The sequence below is a fragment of the Acanthochromis polyacanthus genome, chromosome 10 (genome assembly GCF_021347895.1).
Source record: "Acanthochromis polyacanthus isolate Apoly-LR-REF ecotype Palm Island chromosome 10, KAUST_Apoly_ChrSc, whole genome shotgun sequence".
Classification (NCBI taxonomy): Eukaryota; Metazoa; Chordata; class Actinopteri; family Pomacentridae; genus Acanthochromis; species Acanthochromis polyacanthus.
This window is the reverse complement of record NC_067122.1, coordinates 15,697,513-15,720,577: the sequence shown is the minus strand read 5'-3', so window position 1 is coordinate 15,720,577 and position 23,065 is coordinate 15,697,513. Positions and strand designations below refer to the sequence as shown.

Below are 23,065 nucleotides of genomic sequence, written 5' to 3'. Positions count from 1 at the left end.
TGAAGTGACTGACGCTGATGGTGATCTAAGTATCCCCCACATGTTGAATAACTAAAACAAGCTGCATCATTAATGATCTGTTGAACAACAGATGCCTTGTGAAGAAAGTCTAACTGCAGCTATGGATGTGGTTTGTTTTTAAAAAATAAATCCAAAGTGAAATGTAAATCTTATGTTTTCCCTTTGAATATTTGAATGCTTTTGTAGTGATCTACAATGGCAATAATAACCGTTATTTTTGTTTTCCGAAGGTTCCAACGTCATGTTCACACCTATCGTATTCTTCCTGATGCGGATGGTCTTTTAGCAGTTCAGGTGAGTGTAAATCGCCCCATGATGCCTAATGCTCGGCCTGAAAGAGGAGTAAAGAAAAACACAATAAATGTCTGAGGCCTTAGCACACACTGTACACACAGGGAGAAACAAAGCTGGTCAGATGGAGTTAGAAGGATCACACAATGGTTTGTTTTTGCCTGTTGTGTTGGAGAACAGGAACATATTTGTGTTTCCTCTCTGTACAGACTCTGTTACGACTGCAGAAACTTTGTTGTTTGAATGGCATCTCTGCCATGTGGCTGCATGCTCACAGCATGAGCTCAGCAGCACAGAGGAGAAATTGTTTTTATGTCTCAGAGATTCCTACTCAACCCACACACTAGGTCACTGACCAATGGGTGTGCTTATTTGTTATGTGTTTGTATGGGTCTATTTGTATTATACATAACGGGTCTGTTGGATGTGGTAGACTGTGAGCCATGCTCTGAGCAGGGGGTCATTTAGTCAGCAAATGACCTCATTATTAGACTGTAGAAACACTCACCGACATAAGGTTTGCAACCACAAAAGTGCACACGTACACACTCAGTTGGTAAGTATAGCAAGAGAGTGAGAAAATAAACTTTTTTGGGGTCTTAAACTGCAAATCATCTGCCTTTTAAAAACTATGTCTGCATATTGAAATTCAATGACAAGTTTAATAACGATTGTCTGGCAGATGCTTTTAAGCCTTTGACTTGGAAAAATCCTTTGCTTTCCAATGAAGCTCCTTAAACTCTGTTGCTATTTCAGTTGTTTTTCCACTGCCATCAGTATAAACCTCCAGTACGTATTTTCCCTCCCTGGATTTGCTCCACTAACTCACTAGTCGCATGCTTGCCTCTTTGTTTTTCCAAGAGGGCCATGGAGATATTTTGAGGCCAATTTTGTCTTTCACTGTCTCTTATTCCTTTTCATTTCTTTTTAATTGCTTTTCAAGAGATCCTTGTGGTATAAAAAAATACTATTTGAAGAGTTCCTAGCAAAACAGACAGGTAGTTAAAGCCAGAAAATGGGTTCTTTGACCGCAGAATCAAAACAAAAACTTCTAAAAGAGGGCACAGGAAAAGGGCTCTCTCTGTATTGTGGTCTAATGTGTACCATGTTGATTTTTAATAGGGTGACCATATTCTGTTTCTCTGAAAAGAGGACACACTTCCAGCTCGCGTGCAAAAAACTTTCAGTCCCCCCCCCCAACACACACACACACACACACACACACACACACACACACACACACACACACACACACACACACAATTTTTAGGGGTTTCCGTGGGTCAGGGGGCTTTCTGTGCTTCAAACTCAGTTAAACAGATATTCTGAATTCCCCAGAAAAGAACACTTTACCTGGATATACAGAAAAATAGCCCAAAACACTTACAAACAGTTGCTTTATAAATAATATATTTATTAATTTAAAGCAATTCTCCTAAACAATATAATCAGTCACATACAAATATGGCATGCTCTAGTCTTTAATAGTTATTGACTCAAGTTGTGTAGGAACACATGTATTCAGATGTTTAATAAAATAAGAAATAATCATCTCTCTTAAGTCTGACACTTACACCTTAGTTAGGAAAAGTGAGGTAGAGTACCATTCTTCAAAATAACCTCCCAATTATCAATTCTGTAAAAATAGAAATAATGCCTCAAAATATTAAACAAAAAGAAAAAAGAGAGGTAGCCTATTCTTCAATGTTCAGTTAGCCCATTCTTCAAAATAATGTGTCTAATGGCAAATGAAAAAAATATAGAAATAATGCCTCAAGTCAACAGTCCTTTTTTCCCCTTTTTTCCTTTTCTTATTAGCCACAGAGACATAAGTCCCAGCTTTGCAGACTGTACATTCTGCCTCCCATTTGACACGACCCGGACAAAAACAGGGGTACTTGTTTTTTTGCATTTCATCAGTGAAATGACATTTGTGTTTCGGCATTTTCTTTCGGTTCGAGTGTTCTCTCGCAGTGTGCCTACCTGCCTGTCAGCGGGCGAGGAGTGTGGAGCGTTCCGAGGTTCGGCTCAAACTCCGCCTCTCAGAGCGTGTTTCCAAAGGAACCATTCAACGTGAATGATAAATACACTGGTCTGTGACGCGCTCAAGCTAGGCAAGATCAAAAACTCGGACATTTGAAGGACTTTATAAACGCCGGCCGGACAGGCCGGACAGCCTCTCAAAAGAGGACATGTCCGGGCAAAAGAGGACGTATGGTCACCCTATTTTTAACATATGAATAGTAGTAATGTGAGCATGTATGCCAGCACCTTTATTAAATCTTAAGTGCTGCCCGTACTGCTTTGAGTTCCACTGAAGTGTAGTCGTACAGGGTTTTTGTGGAAAGTTGGAGAGAAATCATTTTTTGTGCTTGTGGCCTAAATGTGTGAATGTATGCATGTTAAAAAGTCCTTTGCCAAATGGTGTTTGGGTTTTTGGGGAGGGGGGCATTTTAGACTGACGGGGAATGTTGGACCACACTGAAACATGACAGCCAAGTGTTGCTGGATCCAGGAAGTAGCTGTCAGTGATGTCACTGCTCCTTTGGGGCGCAGGCCACAGCTTTTCTAAGTCCCTCCGGGGTGTCTTTTTATCAAAGCACATCATCTGTGTGTGCCTTTTTCTGTCATGCAAATAAATATTTCTGCTCTGTTCAACCATGCATGATTTCGGAAGAGGGGTGGGGGTTCTGTGTGAAACATCCACTAACCATCAGGCTACAGTCCAGTTTAATGCACACGTTACACTGCAAAGTCTTCTCAAGGTATTTTGAAAGGCAATATGTTGAAGAGTTTTTCTCACCTTTGTTTCACAACAAGTTTAATTTTTTGTTTCATTGTATGTGGAACTGAATGAGGCCTTGGTACTACATGTTGTCTGAATACACACATAACCTTGCAGATTTTCATTTATTTTCGCTACTACCTGTTTTATGCACATCCTTTTAAAAAATGAAATTGTTAGTCAAAATCAACTGAAGAGCTTAATTGATTCATCAGTGCATTGCATTGCTTGTCTTTTTTTCCACCTACAGTACATGTGTTTTCAGTTTGTGTGGGCTTTCACATTTAGATGCTGCTGTTGTGTTTGTGTTTCACAGACAACACAAGGGGTGCAGGTGAATTGTTTTCGGACACTGGAGGACTTGGTGTTGGGGTACCAGCATCCCCACAAAGGCCTGGTCACTCCTCTGCTCTACCCTGTTTCCCGTGATACAGACACTGGGGACGAGAGCTCAGGTGGGCCATCAAAATGTTCAGTTTCTGTAAAATATACTATAATTAATACAAAAGATAAAAACTGTCCATAAATATTTGTAATAAACTGCCTAAGATCCTCCTCTTAGGGCTACAGTATTATTTGCTTGGCATTAATGTTGGTTTTTATGTTTCGTGTATGAACAGATGATGAGAAGCCGCCTCCTACTCCAGCTGCTGTCAGCACAGTGCCTTTCACAGGACCACCAGCAAAACCAGCCCCTCACACCCTAATCCTGGATAAGCTGCAAGAACTGAACACATCCAGGTATATTTAGTCCGCTTGATAAGAGGATAACTCAGAGGTGTTTTCTGAAAAGTACTCTTCTATGTTGCACAATCTGTGTTTCTAATTTGATATTTTGCACGTCAGTATCAAATAGATTTATACATGCAAGTGTTTTTCAGCTTGCGGCTCTTTATTGAATTGAACTCTAAGCTGAGTGTTACATTAATATGTTCACTACCAAACAACATTTTTCACTGACATATGCACCTGTTGGCAATGAAGCATAGAAACAACTTGTGAAACACTGCGTCCGCTTTTGACATTTTTTTGTCCTATTACTAAACAGTGTACTTATGCTCTGTACCAAAATCTCTCTTGCGGTTGGTCTACAGTTTATTACACATTGCAAAGAGATTTTTTTGCTAGTAGATTAAACATAAGCAACAACAATATCCAGAGAACATAAATAACTGACTCCATAGAGTATTACAGTCTGTATTCTACCTGTTGTGTTTGCCAACAGTACTGCAGGTGAGGTGATTGGCCTGCTTAATGACTACCTCTTCAGTGAACTGCCTCTCGACATTGAGAATGTGCATAAAGGGGCGACAACTCTAAGCCACCTCAAGCGTACTCTGGGTGCTGCGTGCCAGGGCCTAAACAGGTTAGCATTCTCTTATTGCACTCCATTTTAATGATGAAATTAAAATGACCAGTAGGAGCAGTTTGCAGTGTGAACTGTTATGTTTTAAAAATTGCTACATGCCCTACACTCCAAAGCTATTTTGACAAGTTTATGTGTATTTATTTATGATTATTAAACTCAGTTTGTGCATTAATCACTTCTGCAGTGAGATTGATCTGACTCTTTCAAGTCTGGAAACTTTGGCCAAAGTCTTTGACCATCCAAGCTGCTCTTTAACACCCACCAAGGCACAGGTGAAGCACAGCCTATGCTTTTATAAGAGCAAGAACTAATTGTAATATTTCTCAACTGGCAACCGATCCATCTCTTTATACAATCTCATTGTGCCTTTTGTCTTGTGTTTTGGGAACAAGGGTCCAGAGATGGAGATGGACAGTCTGTTGTGTAAGATTTCAGCTTTGGTCAGCCTCCTGTCTTCCTTGGAGAAAAAGGTGTGTTCATATTACTGCTACTGTTCTAAAGATTTACCAGAATAGCTGTATTTAGGAGAATTATTCATTCTTTTATAAACTATTTAGCAGCATTTGTTGCCATGAAGTTTCAATATCTTTAGCAGTCTTGTTTCTAGAGTACCATTAGGACATTGATAAGTTCCACTGTTTAGCTTTAGTGACAGTGTTCAAGTATTTACGGCTGATATTATTTTCACCGTGACAAAAACAAAACAAATCCTGTTTGTGATAGACAACACTACATATTAACGTTCTAATAATAATTACACCAACGTAATGTTGTGTGTAATTTAAACTGAAATTAATTAAAACTAAATGCAATTCATAATAAATTCATTAAATTTGCTTTATAGCTTCATTTTTGTTGACTTTAAGATAAGGATTTCAAGTTCTGAAAGACATAAAAGCTAGTGTTTTTACTACCAGTAATTAATTGGTTATATAGAATACAATTGATTGTAGAGAAAAGACTCATCCTTCTAACCTAGTATAACTTTTTGGTATAAATATAATTTCATTACAACTCAAAACAACTGTTTCAAACTGTTGCGTTAATTGTTTTTGTTGAACCTGAACATGCATGTTTAAAGCATAGTTAGATTGTAACACTGCAATATCCTCTGTCCATGAAGGTATTAAAAGCATTACAAGATGCTGTGACAAATCACAATCTGGCAGTGCATCCGAGCCCTCCTCCTCCTGAACCAGCTCCCACCAACGTAACTCCCTTCAAGAACACTGCCAGACAGCTGCCGGTCCACTCCTTTCAGGTGAATCAGGGTGAAAAAGGCGCTTCATACACTTTGTCTTTTAAAAAGATGATGCAAAGAAAGACAAATCATCAGATTTCTGCTTCTGTAAATGCAGTTTTTCTTTGTGTGTGCAGGTGAAGATGGTGAGATATGGCAGACAAACTGTTTCTGTAGATGTGGACACGGGAGTGCTGCTTTTTGACAGGAAGGCTGGTTCATTTGGTATAGAGAGGGTCTCACATGACAGAAGTAAGAAAATGTTTACTTTATAGAGTGTTTAACTATTCTATTGCCTGCAAATACATTGTGTTGTATAAGTATATATGCATTATACATCTATTTAAGTATGTGTGTCTGTTGGCATGTTTCCTGTCTGTCAGTCCTTCAGATTGTCAAGTTCCAGAGCAGTCCAGCCAAGGTACGCATGGTGGTTGACAGTCACCACAACACACCGAGGGAGATGACGTTTGAGAGTGCACGGGTAAGGCAACAATAACGGGTTTCATTAATTACTGAAATCTGCTATGTCTCTTACCGTAATTCACTGTCATCTCTTTCAGAAATGTGACTCCTTCTGCCAGCTGCTCCAGCTGATGAAAACCAGGCACTCTCAGCGGAGTGAACCTGACGTGGTCTCTGTGTTTGTTGGCACCTGGAATATGGGTAGCTATTAATGTGGAGATGGTGTTTGTCACCGTCATGCCACAGAAAGCTGATGAATTTTCTGAATCGGAATAAGGGGATTATTTCTGCTGATGTATTTGTTGCGTTATGTGCATTCAGGTAGTTCCCCACCTCCTCGAAGCCTGCAGACGTGGGTGACCTGCTGTGGTTTGGGACACACCCCTGATGAGTCGACAGCTTTGCTCCCTCATGACGTCTACGCTTTGGGGACGCAGGAAAACCCACAGGGGGAGAGAGAGTGGACAGAGCATATCAAAGCTACCCTTCGCAGCTATACCCACACTGACTTCAAACAAGTAATTCCTCATTTTTTCAAAATTTATAATATGAGTCTTCGGTCTAAATGGGGATCTTTAGTTATAAAGCTAGAATATTTAATTAGAGAAACATTCACAAGTTTAAATTCCTAGAATATTTTAAGGAGGAAAACCGGTTAATTTTATCCATTAAAGTCTGTTTACAGGACTAGAGGGACACCACAGCACATGTGAAAATAGTTTATAATACTTTGTAGCTCTAGAGGGAGCTGTACAGTCTGATAGATTGTCATAATTGAGTTTGAATCTGTTTTTTATTGTACATTGTGAGTCTGTTAATATAATAGGAGTGACATGCAAAATTATCAGAATACTCTTTTAGAACAAGTCAAGGTTTACAGCACTTGTTTTTGCACAAAGATTAACCAATTTACTCATATTTTTCATAATTGTATTAGTTTATTATTATTTTATGTTTAATAAATATGCAAACTGAAAACACACACCGAATGTTTGATCATGTTAGGTCCAGGGTGAAGCTGAACCCAGTGACAGGTTATCTGCAGTTATTTGGCTCATTCCTCCAATTCCTGATGTATATTGTTAAAGCTGTTAACGCAGCCATTTAAATCTGATTCAAAGCTCATCTCACTTTCCCAAATCACAGAAATCTCCAGCGTTCATGCTCTTTAAACATTCCTCCTGTTTGCTGTGCAAAGATAAAATTACATTATCCAATATTATGCCATCTAATGTTACTGCTCTTTATTTTTTAAAACTTTGATCTACTATAATGTTTCTGGTCTTGAGTGCGATATATCACATTATTAGTTTCATTTGTTGGACTAGTTAGATGAATATCAACAAGACTTATTTCAATATATAGCCGTGTAAAGCATGAAGCACAGCCATTATACATACAAACTAGTCTAATTTAGAGTAGTATACAACAATAGTTGGGTCAATCCTTTCATTTCAGTCTCAAAAAGTTTATATTTTCCATGAAGTCATTCTTTTTTATTGTTTGGTATAAGTGCAATGATGAAAATATGTTTTCCAGAATTTTAAAGGGCTTGGACCTTCATGTAAAACTGATTTCAGTGGAGGGCCTCCCAAGTTGTTTGGAAACTGTTGCCAATTATTGTAATGTGGGATAATGTCCTGTAGGTGGCAGTGCAGTCCCTCTGGAATATGAGGCTGGCGGTGTTCGTGAAGCCAGAGCATGAGAGCCGCATCAGTCATGTGAGCACAGCCAGCGTGAAGACTGGCTTAGGGAACACTTTGGGTAGGCCGCTCTGCATGATCTCACTGTCACAGACACTCAGTGCAAATAAAGACAATTCACAACATCTTGGCCAAAAGCTCAAAATGTCAATCCATGATTAAGAAGAACAAAAATTACTGATGTCTTTTTGTTTCAGGAAACAAGGGAGCAGTTGGCATTTCCTTTCTCTTCAATGGGACGTCTTTTGGCTTTGTCAACTGTCACCTGACCTCTGGAAGTGAGAAAGTCCTCAGGTGAATTGTGTGTATTTATGTGTGAAGTGTGTGTACTCCTGTGTTAATTCAAGGCTCTTTTAAAATTGTATGTCTGCCTTGCAATGTTTTTACCATCCAGGAGGAACCAGAATTTTGTGGATATCCTCAGATTGCTTTCTCTGGGTGACAAACAGCTTGGAGCGTTTGACATCAGCCTGCGTTTCACTCATCTCTTCTGGTGTGGAGACCTCAACTACAGGCTCGACTTGGACGTACAGGTCAGACCGACAGCTTTCCTTTCTGTATCATTTGTTGTTCTTGAGAAATCCAACACAATAACGTTACTGCTTCTTTCTGGTGCTTACTCACTCCAGGACATCCTGAAACATGTCTCCAAAAGGGAATTTGAGGAGCTAATGTGCGCAGACCAACTAACCCGAGAGAGACACAAGAGGAAGGCCTTTCTAAATTTTAGTGAGTTTCAGTTTTGCTCCTGTTCGCCATTGAAAGCTCTCATTACTGTATCACACAGTTGTTGTATAAAACTAAAATGCTGTTTTACAAAATACTTGATAAATAAAAATACAGTACATTGCTTCTCTTACTCTTTTGTCTTTTTTTCCACTGTTAAGAGGAAGAGAAGATTGCATTTCCACCCACTTATCGGTATGAACGGGGCTCCAGAGATTGCTACTTGTGGCAAAAGTACAAGACCTCAGGGGTGAGTAATTTCTGTTTAGTCAGAAACACATCAGAAAAAGACAATGGTGTATCAAAATTAATTCTGTCAGACACAGGACAGAGGATGCATGTCCACAATAAGCACAATACATGAATGTAATTTCCAGCAATTGTGGGACAGACTTAAGAATTGCTCAAGTCCATCAAAGGTTTTACTCACACGAGTGGCATGGCTCCACGTCTTTCAGTGTCTTTTGAGCTGGTACAGTCTGAAATGTCTTGCATAAAGGTTTCTCTTTGTCTTATTTTGTATCTTAATCATGTTAAAAATTACATTTTCTCATTGGTTTTTGTCATACTTTCCATCCATAGGTATTGGAGACACTACAGTACTTATAAAAAGTGACCCCCCCCCCCCCCCCCCCCCTTTTTTCTGGCTTCCTAATGTTGAATCATGGGAAATTTTAATCCTTTTTTTTTTTTTTTTTTTTTTTACAAGATAGGCTATTTCATGTCAAAGTGAAAAGTGATTTCTACAAAGTAATGTCAAATAATTAAGAATATAATGTTCAAAATCAGTGTTTGGGTTAGTATTCACCCCCTTTAAAGTGACTCACCTAACTTAACACAGGTACAGCCACTTGGTCCTAGGAGGCACACAACTGATGATATGGAGATTATCTGAAGAAGTTAATGTGTCCCAAGCGATTGTGGTAGAAAAACACCTGTATCGGAAAGGTCCAGTCACTGGTGAATCAGTACTGATGGCTGAAACTACACCATGAACACAAAGGAACACTCCAAACAACTCCGTGAAAAATCTATTGAAAAGTCTGAGGATGGATATGAGGCTTATAAGTCAACTGGAAGAAGGTTCTTTTGGCCATCAGACTAGGCTGTATGTTAGACAGGCACCAAACACTGCACATCATCACAAACAGATCACCCTAACAGTAAAGCATGGCGGTGGCATCATCATCATCATATTTTGATGCTTCTTGACTACAGGCCCTTGAAAGCTTGTAAAGACAGATGTTAAAATTAAAGCAGCAAAGTATAAGGAAATCTTCTTGATCCAGTGTACAAGAGAACTGCAACTTGGGAGGCAATTTCTCTTCCAACAAGACAACGACAAAAAGTGTACAACCAAAGCTACAGAGAAATGGTTTAAAGACACCCGGATGAATGCTCTGGAGTAGCCAAGCCAAAACCTCAGTCCAACTGAGAATTTCTGGCTGAACTTGAAAGGGCCAGGGGGGAGGCTGTGGCGGAGACGGCCCGAATATTTGGATCCGTTCGTCTGGTCTCCCGGGTCCAAATTTTGCCTTCGTTTTGTCTTCAGTTAAACTGAAGAATTCCCAAACAGCAGAGGTCTTCAGCATCTTGTCTTGTGTTTATGCAATGAAGTGAAGCGTGACGTCAGAGTCGGCAGCCACCTGGCCATTTGGGTGGTGGTAACAAACACGAATGAATGAACCGGGATGAGCCGAAGTGGGCCGAAGGCGAAGGGAAGAGACAAGCTCCGAATATTTTCGTCTGGGGGGAGGAAGGGGTGATCACATAGACATATGTGTATATGTTTATGTGATCACACGAGGAGATGAGCCCTGATATGAGCCGATGTGGGGGGGCGGCGAATATTCGGATACCAAAATTAATATCCGGATACCACCGTAGCGGTATATTCGGGATATTCGGGTCCAGCCCTAGTAGATATATAATACATACGGTATGGCAGGGGTCAACAACAAAGAAAATACCCTAAGAACATTCTAAGCATACACTTCTTAAGATCATTTGTTTGTAACTTAATCCGAGGTCTGTACAGATATGTAACTTTGACTGCAGCTGCTCCGGTCACTAAAAATAGGTTAATTCTGAACCTCCTGTCTAAATCAGGAATGTCTGGCATAGCGGGAATGACGCCATGCCTCAGTGAATACGTTATATTTTTATCTGGCAATTTCATTTGTTAACATGCAAATAAACAGTGCAGTTCTGATTATAGTGTAACTAAATGTGTTTCACAGGTGCGAGTCAATGTTCCATCATGGTGTGACAGGATTCTGTGGAAGTCCTACCCAGAGACACACATCATCTGCTCTGCATATGGTAAGATGTGGAGATTTTTTGTAAAAAAAAAAAAAAAAAAAAACTTCAACTAGAAAAATGTTAAATAAAGCATACACGGTATGTATGGGAGCAGTAAAGACTGGGCAGTGGTAAAGTCACAACATTTTTTTGCAGCTTTCTTAAATTAGATGTTTGTGGTCTTTTTTTTTTTTCATTTGTACCGCTGTGAAATGAGAACAGCCATGAGAATGAGTAACGGTCAACCCTCCATCCTGGCCTGTGGCGCATAAAGAAACAGAGTCATTTCCTCAAATGCAGCCTGAGCTTCGGTTTCTGACTAACCTCAGCAAACTATCAAAACATCACAATTACCGGGTAGTAGCAGAACAATTCTATGCCTCATAAGTAATGTTTTGACACATCTGTGGAATTAGTGCTCGACAGCTCACGAGCCTGACAGTGCTGTTACATAATAGTAGCCACGGCACATAGAAGAAACAGATGGGTGACAAATTAAAGGAAAACCCTGAACCATTGTAGGATCACATTAACCCTATGATGAAACATCTCTATGATGTTATACTATGGCTTTCATAGTCACCAGCTCTCTATTTGGATTGGCATGTTAGACGGCGTTCTTCACTACCATCATTTAGAGGAATAATGTTCTAGTAGAGTTCCAGAGACTGAAACAATTAATGCCAAGGTACCAAGGTTGCTGGCATAGCATGATGGCTCTGTACCTTACAAAGACACTTAATGTCGCTTCTTTTATTTTGTCACCTCTCTGTATTCAGTGTTGTTTTTGAAAGTATAATGATAATGTGTGGGCTGCACAGTGGAGTCAGTGGTTAGCACTGTTGCCAGAAACAGAAGCTCAGGTCTTGCAGGTTGATCCCTGGTTCATGTCCCGGCCTGGGATCTTTCTGCGTGGAGATGGCTTGTTCTACCTGTGCATGCGTGGGTTTTCTCCAGCTTCCTCCCACAGTCCAAAAACATGCTGAGTTTAATTGATGATGCTAAATTGTCCATAGGTGTGATTATGATTGTTTCTCTATATGTAACCCTGTGATAGACTGGTGACCTCTCCAGAGTGTCTTCTGCCTTCACCCTAAGTCAGCTGGGATAGACTCTAGCCCCCTTTGACCCTCATCAGCATTATGCAGTGCATAGATAATGGATGGATGGAATAATAATGTCTTTTAATGGTTTGTCTCTTACCAGGTTGCACAGATGACATCTTCACAAGTGATCACTCACCTGTTTTTGCCACATTCCAAGTGGGAGTGGCATCACCGTCCAGCCCCAAAACAGGTGCTGTGATAGTTGTGGCCCTTTAGATGTGAATGGATAGAATATACCTGAATCCTTTCATTAAGTAAACAGTATTGTTTTTAAAAATTTAAACAGAATCAAATTCCAGCCCAGAGAAGGCCTGGATTGAGCTTGAAGGCATTGAGGCCATTGTAAAGACGGCAAGCAAGGCAAAGTTCTTCATTGAATTTCATTCCTCATGTCTTGAAGGTATGTTGGCATGTCAAGAATATATTTTTAGGAAGCATTTTATATGACAGTAGCAGAAATTGCATCGTATCTTTCACTGCAGAGACGCGGCGCTCCAGTGAGAATGACTTACAGAGCTGTGATGTTCCCGGGTTTCTCAAACTGGGCTGGTCATTCAGACAACTGCCAAAGGTCAGAGGCTCAGCCCATCTGGAAATAGTTTAAAGTACTGTTTGTTATTTAAATCTTTTTGCTAACTTGTGGTTTGTTTATGTCTGGCATAGCTCTTTCCAGTAATGTCTGATATGGAGTATCTTCAGGACCAACACCTGCTGTTGTCCGTGAAGTCATGCGACGGTTTTGAGTCATACGGTTGGTCGGATTTATTTACAATCTGTCTTTAGTGCTTTTACTTTGAACACTTTTGGTAGATTTTTGTGATAATATTTACATAGTTAAAAATGCGTAAGTATAGTTTCAGGCTCAGAATCAGCTTTAGTGGCCAAGTACGTACACGGCATACAAGGAATTTGGATTTGACTGTTTTGTGTCACCCTAAAAGTAAGGAAAGAGATCAATGAAATAGCTATAGAAAGAAGAAAAGACAAAAAAAATAGTAGTAATAAAATAAATTAGAATTATGTACATATATTTAAATATTTAAAAAGAATTTAGAAACACAGTAATGCAAAATGACAATTGCTATAGTGATAATACAGTGCAAAAAGCAGAGAATGCTGTTCTTAGTGTAAAAATAATGTACATATACATTTTTATATTGTATAGGTGTGGAAGAATGGCTCAGCTGTTTATTAGGGTGTTGACAATGAGGAAGAAGCTGTTCTTGTCTGATCTGTTCTTGTTTCAGTGCAGTACCTTAAACTGTAACAGAAATATTTTAACCATGTAGTACTGATACTTTCATTTCAGTAAAATATGTAAATACGTCCTCCGTCCTGCATAATGGTATTGCTTTCATGGTGCTCAGTATTAAAACTTTACATTTTACAGTTTTTTCGACCGAACTGTGTTTCTTCTCCAATGCAGAAAGAACAATCTATATATGACAAATATGCACAGATTTGATATTCACAGTATTCTGAACTGATTGTGATAAATTTAATTACTTGGCCTTGTAAGTGGCCTTCCTCAAATGTGATACATCAAGTCAGTTTTATATAAATGAACCGTTCCATTCATCCGATCAGTAATTCATACATGTCTTTGTTATAGGTGAATGCTGCGTGGCTCTGCGCTCGCTCACTGGTGCATCAGAGCAGTTTGAGACATTTTTGTGTCACCGAGGTGAGGAGATGGGCTCCATACGAGGATGGGTCAGGGTCCACGTGCCCAAAGACAGGCGGAGAACACGGGAGAAGATCTATGGTGGGTCAACCGAAACTGGCTTTTTCCTCATTTCTGCCCTGCTTGCACTATCACTTCCTACTAAGCTTTCTTCTACACTGTCACTTGGGTCTTGGACTCTCTTGTGAGTCTCACATTGCTTCCTCTATTTGGTTCTTCAATGATCCCTGGCTTGGCTTTGCGCTTGCTGGTATCTATCGGCTGCTTCCTCTTTTGGCCTCTGATTGACTGACCAGATGCATCCTGAGACACTGAAACAGGACAGATGGGTATTATACCCCACCAGGTCAGGCACCGCACACACACACACACACACACACACACACACACACACACACACACACACACACACACACACCACAAGCTGTGTGACTGCAAACTCGCAGTAACCTTTGGCGTACTTTCACCACACACACTGAAGAAGTCATGCCACTTACGAAAGTAGTTATTTCCTGTAATTTGACTTTTTCAGAGATCTTCTGTTTTGAGAAAGACGATAAAAGTCCTGGGAGGGGACACATGTCTCCTGCAACTACACGGATCCCAATGAACAGGTGAGGACCTTGAAATGTTTTTGAGCATCAGTGTAAACCAGCGGAAAGCCACCAGTTCTTAAGAAGGGGTTCCTTAGGGCTCTTTGAAAAAATCACCCAGTTCTCAGCAATATCACATATCCTCTTTCCTTGAACAATATGTTGTTCAGGAGGTTTGCAAATCATTTTGTGGTTGTGAGGACATTTTTTCCACGTATTACACTTGAAGTTCAATTCACATTCCACTGCCTGCTGTTTTGAGGAAATTAGGATTTAGTTCAGGAATTCTTTCCCAGTCTAATTAGCCTTGAGCAGGGATTACGTGTTACAGTATATATGATCTAAAGGGTATTGGAACAACTGTGAATAACCCATCATTCTATTGGTTTGTTTTTTGATAAAAATGTTAAACACTAAGAATATAAAGCATCTATTTCAACATTTGAAGTTTCATCACTGGCCTGTAATCAAAAACTCAAATTTCCTGAAAAAGTTTGTCCTTTTGCACAGCTGTATCATCTGGCAGCTACACTAATCTGTCAGATTCATACATTCATGGTTTCCTTGTACAATGAAATGTGAAATGACTATGGGACTTTTACAGTTTCAAGCACTTCAGTTTCAAGAAAATTTATGAACTTCAGAAGTCCCATGTCATACTCCTTTTTAACAAATTAAGACAAGTCCTATATGTCCCCAGAGTGTTTTTTTTCAATTTTTCAGCTCAAGATACTGCAAAGATTGTAAAATATTAAGTTTTTGTATAACTCCTGGCTTTAGCCATGTTTTGAGCAGGCTGTTTCAGTGAATGGTAAGCTTTAAATAAAAGTGAGCTGCTGCTGTCCACGCCCGCTTCAGGAAAAACACTCTCTCTGCCTCCGTGATTGTCAGCTTAGAACAAAGCAGCTGGCTGCACAGCGTCTAATGGACTTGAATCTGAATGTGTGAAACCAGGACTTTGTCGATTCTAACTTTCTCGTTGAACATTCATTTTACATGGAAATATCACCAAATTCATTGCACAACTGTTTTCAACTCATGTACAGTAACTTTTTCAAACACTGTTGCAGTTATAAAATTAGTATCCATACATGGCTATGAAGAGATGTTTCAGAGTTAGCAGCAGCAGTTCTAGATAGTAAAAAAAAAAACTGACTGTAAGGCAGCTGCCCTCTCTGAATGGCATACAAAACACGATATGAATGGATTTTCACATTACATGATCTTTAAAGTCAAGCTATAAAAAACTATTTTGCAGTGTTTGACATTGTAAAAGCCTTCAAACTAGCCTACTGGATTGTATTTTGTCATCAGCGTCTGTAACTACAAGTCCACATTAATGTAGACGTGCTTTTTTATTTTAGCACAAGGACACTTTAGGTTAAACACTTACAATGACTCCAGTCAGAGCTAAGGATCACATTTTAAATACATTTCAAACATATCTTGAGAAGAAAATGAGTAAGAATTAAAGCCACATTTTGCAAGATCGACATTCAGTTGTCAGACTTCCAGACTTGTGTTTTCATTGCAGGCCCACCGCAGTCCCTCTCAAACTAACTCCGAGCAGCTACACCAACCCTGCCTACTTCATCTTTGAAGGTGTTTCTGTGGCACACAGGACGGAGGAGGCTCTCCCCCAGCGAAGAGACCCTCAGGTGATCTGGTCTGGTAATGAGGCCTTGCAGCTACCAAAAGTGTCAGGGCGGCATGGCTTTAACAGGAGGCCCTGTAGAAGGTCAGACTTTACAGAGATTGAGATTCCAGCCATCCTGCCTCATTGCACTCCAACCAATGACCTCCATATGTCCCAAACCAACTCCTCCTATCAGCTTTTTCCAGCCCAAAACGCATCTCCCATACATCCACCCTCAAGTAATGCCACCTCACAGTACCAGGAACAGACTGCACAACCTAGAGATAAATACCAGAGTAAAACTGTTGTTAAGGACTCCATAAAGCCGGAAAGCAATGTGAGGAACTTGTATATGAATCACTCAGCAATCATCAGGGAAAAAGCCAGATGTGGACGACATCATCTTCCTCCAGAAAGGAGTAATCCTATTCAAGCAGCCAAGGCACCGTCAGCTTTCCCCTACGCTCCCACTCGCTTAGCACATTGTCAGACCTCTACTTCGTGGATGGTGGATCAGCAGCCTCTTGGGCCGACAGGAGACAACTCACTCACTGCTTTGCAAATTGCCAAGTCTCTCAGTGAAGTAGACTTCTTCCCCACAGAGCAGAGAGGCCCTTCTATACGCAACAAGAGGTCAAATTATAGAAATGGCCCTTCCATACATGGAGATAGAGGCTACAGCTGGGAGAAAGAGGTATGACGTCACTATCAAACACAGATGTTAAAAGATATTACGCTTGGTTCCTTGTAGAAATTTTGTCTATTTTACCTCAATGCAGGTGTCTGTCCTGAAAGGTGCACCAGAGACTGTGCGGGAGCTTCTCAGTGCTCTGGGTCTTCAAAAATACACTCTGGGACTCAGCCTCAATGGCTGGGATGATCTGGATTATTTCAGGTAAAACTGTTTTGTCTCAGTATTGATGTATATTAGCCTCGCCGCGCTAGACAACCCACGGCAACGAATTTAATTCTCTGCCAGGGTCGGTCTAGTTACCCTTGGTAAGCCTCGAGGTTGGATGCTCCTAAAACGAATCACCATGAAGTGTAGAGTCAGAAGGCGGGCGTAACTAAGTGACGACAGAGGCGCGACGATTCTGACGGAAACAACCGGAAACAACCATAGAAACAAGGATAGACAAGAAGATGGCTGCGCACAATAAACAGTTATCTTTCGACTCGGCTTTGGCCACAGCCCTTAAAGATTTGAAGCTAAAATTCAACTTGAAAGATAAACAAAGGATAAGATAAGAAAGATAAATAAGGCTTCACCGAACTCCCGCATCCTCTGATTTCCGGTGCTCTAGGAACTACGTCAGCCTATTCGTTGCGCTGATTGGTTGTATACCTACCCAATTGCTGCAGAGTGATTTGAAAGACAACCTTTTAGCCCGCCTCCCTCCCTGTCGAGAGTTCCTAAACCCTTGCGTCTTCAGACCTGGGTCTAGCGCGGCTAGGCTAGATGTATGTCACTTTACAGGCAAATAATGTGACTACTGTTTTTACACAGACATGGGGATTTTTTGCTGTTTCTTAGGACAGAAATTTGAACAAAGGTGAAGGAGCTTGTGTGGAAGTGAGTTTGGAGTGTGACAGACTGCAATGCTAATACAAACACCAGTCTAAAAAATGCCCCCAGACATGCCTCATTTTAGCATCTAAATGTTTTTTCTTTTGAATTAAAACCAAGATTAAAATTGGATGAAGTGGAAAAAGCACACATAAGGGAAATGTTGCATATTTTAGTCTTTTGAATTTCACTGAGCTTTCTGGTACCCATTACAAGAACAGCAACTACAGGCATCCCTGCATTGACTTCATCACTGAGACATTGTGCTTGCTTCTCTTCTTTTCAAAGCACAACTTGATTTCTTCTTTACTCTGTGGTGAATTTGTGTTTGAAATGAAAACATAGGGCACATGATGCAAGTTATACGTCTTAATGTATACTTGCTCGTGGAGATGGCCTTGGTGGTCACAAGCCAGTCGCAGTAATCAGTAGAAGGTCTCTTCAAATTACTACTCTGCCTGTAACAGTCAAGCTCATCTTTTTAAGATGAGCTTTGCTGTCAGGTTAGCAACTAGACCCCCGGCGCAGTTACCCAAGCTAAAATAAATCCAATCACAGTGTAGAGTTATTTCCAGATTCCCCCTTTTTGTTACCCCAGACAGTATCTTCTTCCTGAGCAGCATGAGAGAGATAGTGTTACAAAAAAGACATTAGAATATACAATTTGATATGATTTAGGCTCAACGAAGATATTAAAGGTGCTGTATACAATATGCACAGCTGTGTCGGCCACACATCCTCCTTCCTTTGTGTTTCATATAAAACCGCAAAGGATGTGTATATGAGAATAAAAAAAGAAAAAAAAACTGTGCCTTTCAATTCTCATGTCCTTTGCTTTGCTGCATCTACTCCCGCCTTTGTGTGTCTTTTTCGACGTGAGGGTATGATGTACTGCAAGTAAAACAAATGTACATGAGCTGTCGTAGTAAACTGTCGGTCAGAGCAAAACAGAGATAAAAGAACAGACTCTCATACTGAGCTGGAATGAAACAAGTGCACATACAGTAAGCAAATACCATAAATATACTTGTTTCTTTTATTCTTAGATTTTCAAGGGCACCAGCTGAGTGCTCTGGCCTGCACTTTCAGTTTAACCATGCAGTGTGAGAGGTCACTTTGGCTCTGTTTATAAATGTAGGAAGGGTCAACAGTTTCAAAGGGAGGGACTAACATGCACGCCCAGCTGGACCGGCTGCCAAAATATAGAACAGAGAAGCTCAGATTACAACACGCACAGAGAAAGTGCGGCTTCATTTTTGAAATGCTGTCACTTCTCTTTTCCTTTTCATGGCAGATAGTTGTTGGCTGTTGTTTCTGTGAAACCTCTCGGATGGGGAACCTTGAACTAGCGATAAAGTTTAGGATAAATGGAATGCAGGCTTCCCATGGAAGCACATTTCTTTTCATGGCTGGTTGAAAAGGAGGAATGCTTGTGGCACTGAAAAAAATCTTACATTGTATGGGCATGTGAAGAATGTTTTATGACCGACTTGAAAATGTGAAACACTTCCTCTGAGGTAAAGAACCAATGGAAAAAAAATGACGTATTTCCCCTAATATTAAGCTGTAATTGGTGTGTGATTTCTTGTAGCTGTATAGAGACACTGACACCACATGCAGTTTACAAAAAAATTCAATCAAGTCAGATTCCACATTCTTTGTCTTCCACAGTGGCATCACTGAGGAGGACCTGTGTGCTGCAGGAGTAACAAACCCTTCACACCGACGCCGGATCCTGGAGAACCTGCCAAGGAATTGGAACTGACACGAGAGATGACAAGCAATGGTGGTACAAAGCCTTGTAATCTACTCGATTAGAACTGGAAAAACTGTTTGAACTGAAGGGGAAGACAGTCAGATTGAATTATTAGTCACATCAGCTGGACATTTCGACAGCCCTGCCTTTTCATTTACTCAGTCAATACTGTAACAATAATTTGTCTGTGTCAACAAAGCAAAGAGAACATAATGCAGGAGGTACTTATTGCAGATTCAACTCTCCGTCTTGATAGATAATGAAAGAGGTGGATAATATGAATGGAAAGCCTTGATAAGCATCTCTGGTCACTGACACATCCCCACATATTGATTAAGGTATCAAGGTCTCATTGATTTTGTTCTCAGTGTTTTTTTAAATGACTATAAAAATATAGTCCTTCAATTTCCAGTGTTCACTCAGTGCTAGTGTTTACCATCCATCTTTAACCCCTCTACTGTGTGCTTCCATTAAACTGCACCTATTGAGCCTTGTAAAAGCCCTCTGTTAACCCGATAGAGCATAAAATTCATCCGCATCTACTGGAAGATTGTCTGGAAAGCTGGTATAGAAAGGCCTGCCATATGTCATTTTTTTTACTGTCTGTTGTTACTATCTTGTCACTTAATCAGGACCTCTGTCCACTGTGCATGTTTTATGCAACATTTATAAAGTGCATAAAGCAGCTCTTGACTGTCGCCAGGCAAACACAAGTGTCATTTCATGCTGCTGAGGAGTGGCGAGAAAGAAGTCTCATCTTTATGTCACTCTCTTCCTCATTCGTGCACTGATCACATCTTCACATTTTCCTGCTCATATGCTGTCTGATGTAGCCTGCTTCATCGTCCAGTACTGCAGTGGCAGCATAACTCTCTGAGATGAACGCAGAATTTGTTAAACCAACCGATGAACGCGATTTACCGAGCTTCATCAGGGGAAAATATTTAATCTGGGCAGCAGTTCCTGTCATCTTCCACAATGTCTTCAGATCTGCTGCCTTAAAGCAGTCCATTCCATATAGATCTGTATATGTGGAAGTGCATACTGTGAATTACCAGCAAGCATTAGCCAAGCATTATGGGAACTGATGCCTGATTTCTTTTTATTTCTTGTTCTCACATAATCTTTTACATTTTGCTGAAGTTCGCACGGAGATTCCTCTTGAAAAGTGCAAAGACATATTTCTTTAGTCTAGATGACTGACACAGTACCTTTTTTTGCTTTTAAGCAAGTTAAACAACTAAATCTGTAACATTTGTACACACAGAGTGCCTGAAATAGTCCAGTCCAAACAGGTGAGAGTAATATTTTTAGGCTCACATATAATAATAGACTACGGCAGAGAGATGAGACAGCTGTGAATCTGATCCTACAACAATTCTTAGATATTCCAAACAGTGTGAGAGTGTCTGTGGGTTTTTTTGCTGGTAGCATTGAGGTAGTTACTTATTAAAACATGACCAAACACACGTTTGCTGCCAGCAGATATGTGTCAGTGACCACGAAGTCACTGCCTCACCAACTGTAGCGGCGTCATCACCTGTTTTAGTTCTGGGAAGATTTAGCTACGTACAAATCAAAGGAAATAGCTTAAATCATGACATATGTTAGATGGCCCTTCATTAATTGGCAACATGTCCTAGTAAAAAAAATGTTTATTGAAGGACTAGGGAATATATGGATTTGATTTCCTGCTGTGAGTTGAGCAGAATCTATACCACTCTGGTGTCTGTGCCATAAAAGTGAAACTACCACCAGTCAGCGCAAAGGAGGGCGAGTTGGTTTCCTGTCAAGATTTTAGAGAGACAACAAAACTCCAGGGAATTGGATCACTCAGCCAAAAAAAAAAGTCCAGCACGCAACCCAGAGTCACATAGTTTGAAACGATGTGTTGCTTTAATGCAGTATGCATTCAACAAATTACATTCAATGTGTTCATTAGTGATCTTTAAAAGTTGTAAAACTTTCTTTAAAAATGACCGTGCATACTTCCTAAATGTCAGACTATGCCTTTAAGAATTTACAAATGAGCCTCAGTCACGTATAATACAGTAGTAGTTGTTTGTGTGTATGTTTACTAGCAGTGCGTCAGCGGTGCTGTAAATCCATCCTCCCTCTGCTCTCAATGGCTTTCTGATGAACAACATGCTTTGTCAGTGGCCCACTCACATTCCACACAACGAAACCACAGAAACTCACACCGCACACAAGCACAAAAACTCACACTGCTACCAAAGCGGACCTGCTCACACAGAGAAACGCTTTACCACAAAGCCGACCCATGCACACACTAAAAAAATGTTTCTGTCTGTGAATGGGGTGAAGAGGTTCGACTTAAGACGGGATTGTTTTACTTCAACTCTTCCTCATGCTTATTGTATTTACAATATCAGAATTTAAATATCTTCCATTAACTTTTACCTTACTGCAGACATTTATGTTCTCTGTAAATGTGTTAATAGCTGTTTTGACTCTTATGTCACAGCAGTACTGACAGCGGTGGAAAACCAGAACACTGCACTTTACAAGGAGGTGTGCTCTTACATATATAGACAGTCTTACATTGTGTTCTGTCATCTCAGCACAGGCCATAAAAGGGTGTTAAAAAAATCATATGTGATCTTTGAGTAGTTGGGTCAGATATGCTTTTGTTTGTGGTTCAAACTGTGTCAGTCAGTAACTTATTAAGTACAGCTCTGTCCCAGTTTATTGGTATTTCCAGCAACAACATTGCACCTTTATCTGCTTTTATTCCTTTATGATCAGACTGTGTAATTCCATGTCTTGACATGTTAATCTTTTGGAAAAGCCCCACATGACAAAGATTACTGAGAAGACAAACCTGTCGTTTCCTCGTTAGTCCTGAGGGCATAAGTCTTATATTACCGCTATAAACACAGCTGGTGTACAGCTGTGCAAATATTAACTTCTATACCATTTTAGTGCTCTCAAGTGATGTGAAGGGAATAAGTTTCACCCCAAGACAAAAAATACCAAAGGTGGAAATTTTTTTCTTTACCTCGTTAACATGTCCACACTGTGTTTTATGTATACTAGAAGACGCATCAAGAATGGAAAAAACTGCCACTAGTATGGGTGAGTATCTCAACCTTTGAAGCTACGGTGTTGTGACAGTCTCAAAAACACTAATTCAGACTTCTAGGGTTTCATATGTAAAAACCTAAGGGGGGGAAAACTGTCAACTTCTGGTGTTGAACGTCCTGTATCAATATTCCTCAGAATCATTTTTTGGCTCAGTTATTAGTATGGCTGAATTATACCGATATTATACACTGCTCAAAAAAATTAAAGGAACACTTTTTAATCTAAGTATTGCGTCAGTCAAACGTGGGATACTGATCTGGCCAAGTAAGTAACAGAGGTGGTTTTCAGTCAGTTTCAGCTGCTTTGGTGTTCATAAAATTAACAACAGATGCACTAGAGGGGTAACAATGAGACAACCCCCAAAACAGGAATGAGTTTACAGGTGAAGGCCGCTGACATTTTTCCTTCCTAATGTTTTCTGACTGTTTTTCACTAGTTTTGCATTTGGCTAGGGTCAGTGTCACTACTGGTAGCATGAGGTGATACCTGGACCCTACAGAGGTTCCACAGACAGTCCAACTCCTCCAGGATGGCACATCAATTCGTGCCATTGCCAGAAGGTTTGCTGTGTCTCCCAGCACATTCTCAGGCGCATGGAGGAGATTCCAGGAGACAGGCAGTTAGTCTGGGAGAGCTTGACAGGGCTCAACCGATCAGCAGGACAGGTATCTGCTCCTTTGTGCAAGGAGGAACAGGATGAGCACTGCAAGAGCTCTA

The 23,065-nt window shown here is 40.3% G+C and overlaps 1 protein-coding gene across 3 annotated transcripts in view; it reads left to right on the top strand.

The window, feature by feature from the left end:
• inppl1b (inositol polyphosphate phosphatase-like 1b) overlaps window positions 1–19,941 on the top strand; it is a 36,788-nt gene extending 16,847 nt beyond the window's left edge. For 2 of the 3 annotated variants that reach the window (XM_051954255.1, XM_022194911.2), the window contains 26 exons: window positions 252–315; window positions 3,414–3,552; window positions 3,718–3,838; window positions 4,323–4,463; window positions 4,651–4,738; window positions 4,859–4,936; window positions 5,590–5,727; window positions 5,844–5,958; window positions 6,090–6,190; window positions 6,270–6,372; window positions 6,493–6,689; window positions 7,818–7,935; window positions 8,072–8,168; window positions 8,269–8,407; window positions 8,504–8,603; window positions 8,762–8,850; window positions 10,841–10,922; window positions 12,108–12,197; window positions 12,294–12,407; window positions 12,490–12,578; window positions 12,671–12,758; window positions 13,620–13,772; window positions 14,224–14,305; window positions 15,819–16,614; window positions 16,700–16,815; window positions 19,159–19,941. In XM_051954255.1, coding sequence (XP_051810215.1) covers window positions 252–315; window positions 3,414–3,552; window positions 3,718–3,838; window positions 4,323–4,463; window positions 4,651–4,738; window positions 4,859–4,936; window positions 5,590–5,727; window positions 5,844–5,958; window positions 6,090–6,190; window positions 6,270–6,372; window positions 6,493–6,689; window positions 7,818–7,935; window positions 8,072–8,168; window positions 8,269–8,407; window positions 8,504–8,603; window positions 8,762–8,850; window positions 10,841–10,922; window positions 12,108–12,197; window positions 12,294–12,407; window positions 12,490–12,578; window positions 12,671–12,758; window positions 13,620–13,772; window positions 14,224–14,305; window positions 15,819–16,614; window positions 16,700–16,815; window positions 19,159–19,252 — 3,532 coding nt within the window. In that variant the 3' untranslated portion in view covers window positions 19,253–19,941. Of the gene's footprint in view, window positions 1–251; window positions 316–3,413; window positions 3,553–3,717; window positions 3,839–4,322; window positions 4,464–4,650; window positions 4,739–4,858; window positions 4,937–5,589; window positions 5,728–5,843; window positions 5,959–6,089; window positions 6,191–6,269; window positions 6,373–6,492; window positions 6,690–7,817; window positions 7,936–8,071; window positions 8,169–8,268; window positions 8,408–8,503; window positions 8,604–8,761; window positions 8,851–10,840; window positions 10,923–12,107; window positions 12,198–12,293; window positions 12,408–12,489; window positions 12,579–12,670; window positions 12,759–13,619; window positions 13,773–13,987; window positions 14,038–14,223; window positions 14,306–15,818; window positions 16,615–16,699; window positions 16,816–19,158 lie in introns of those variants that run through there. The other variant, XR_007944566.1, reaches the window with a different exon arrangement.
• The last annotated feature ends 3,124 nt before the right edge of the window (window positions 19,942–23,065 follow it).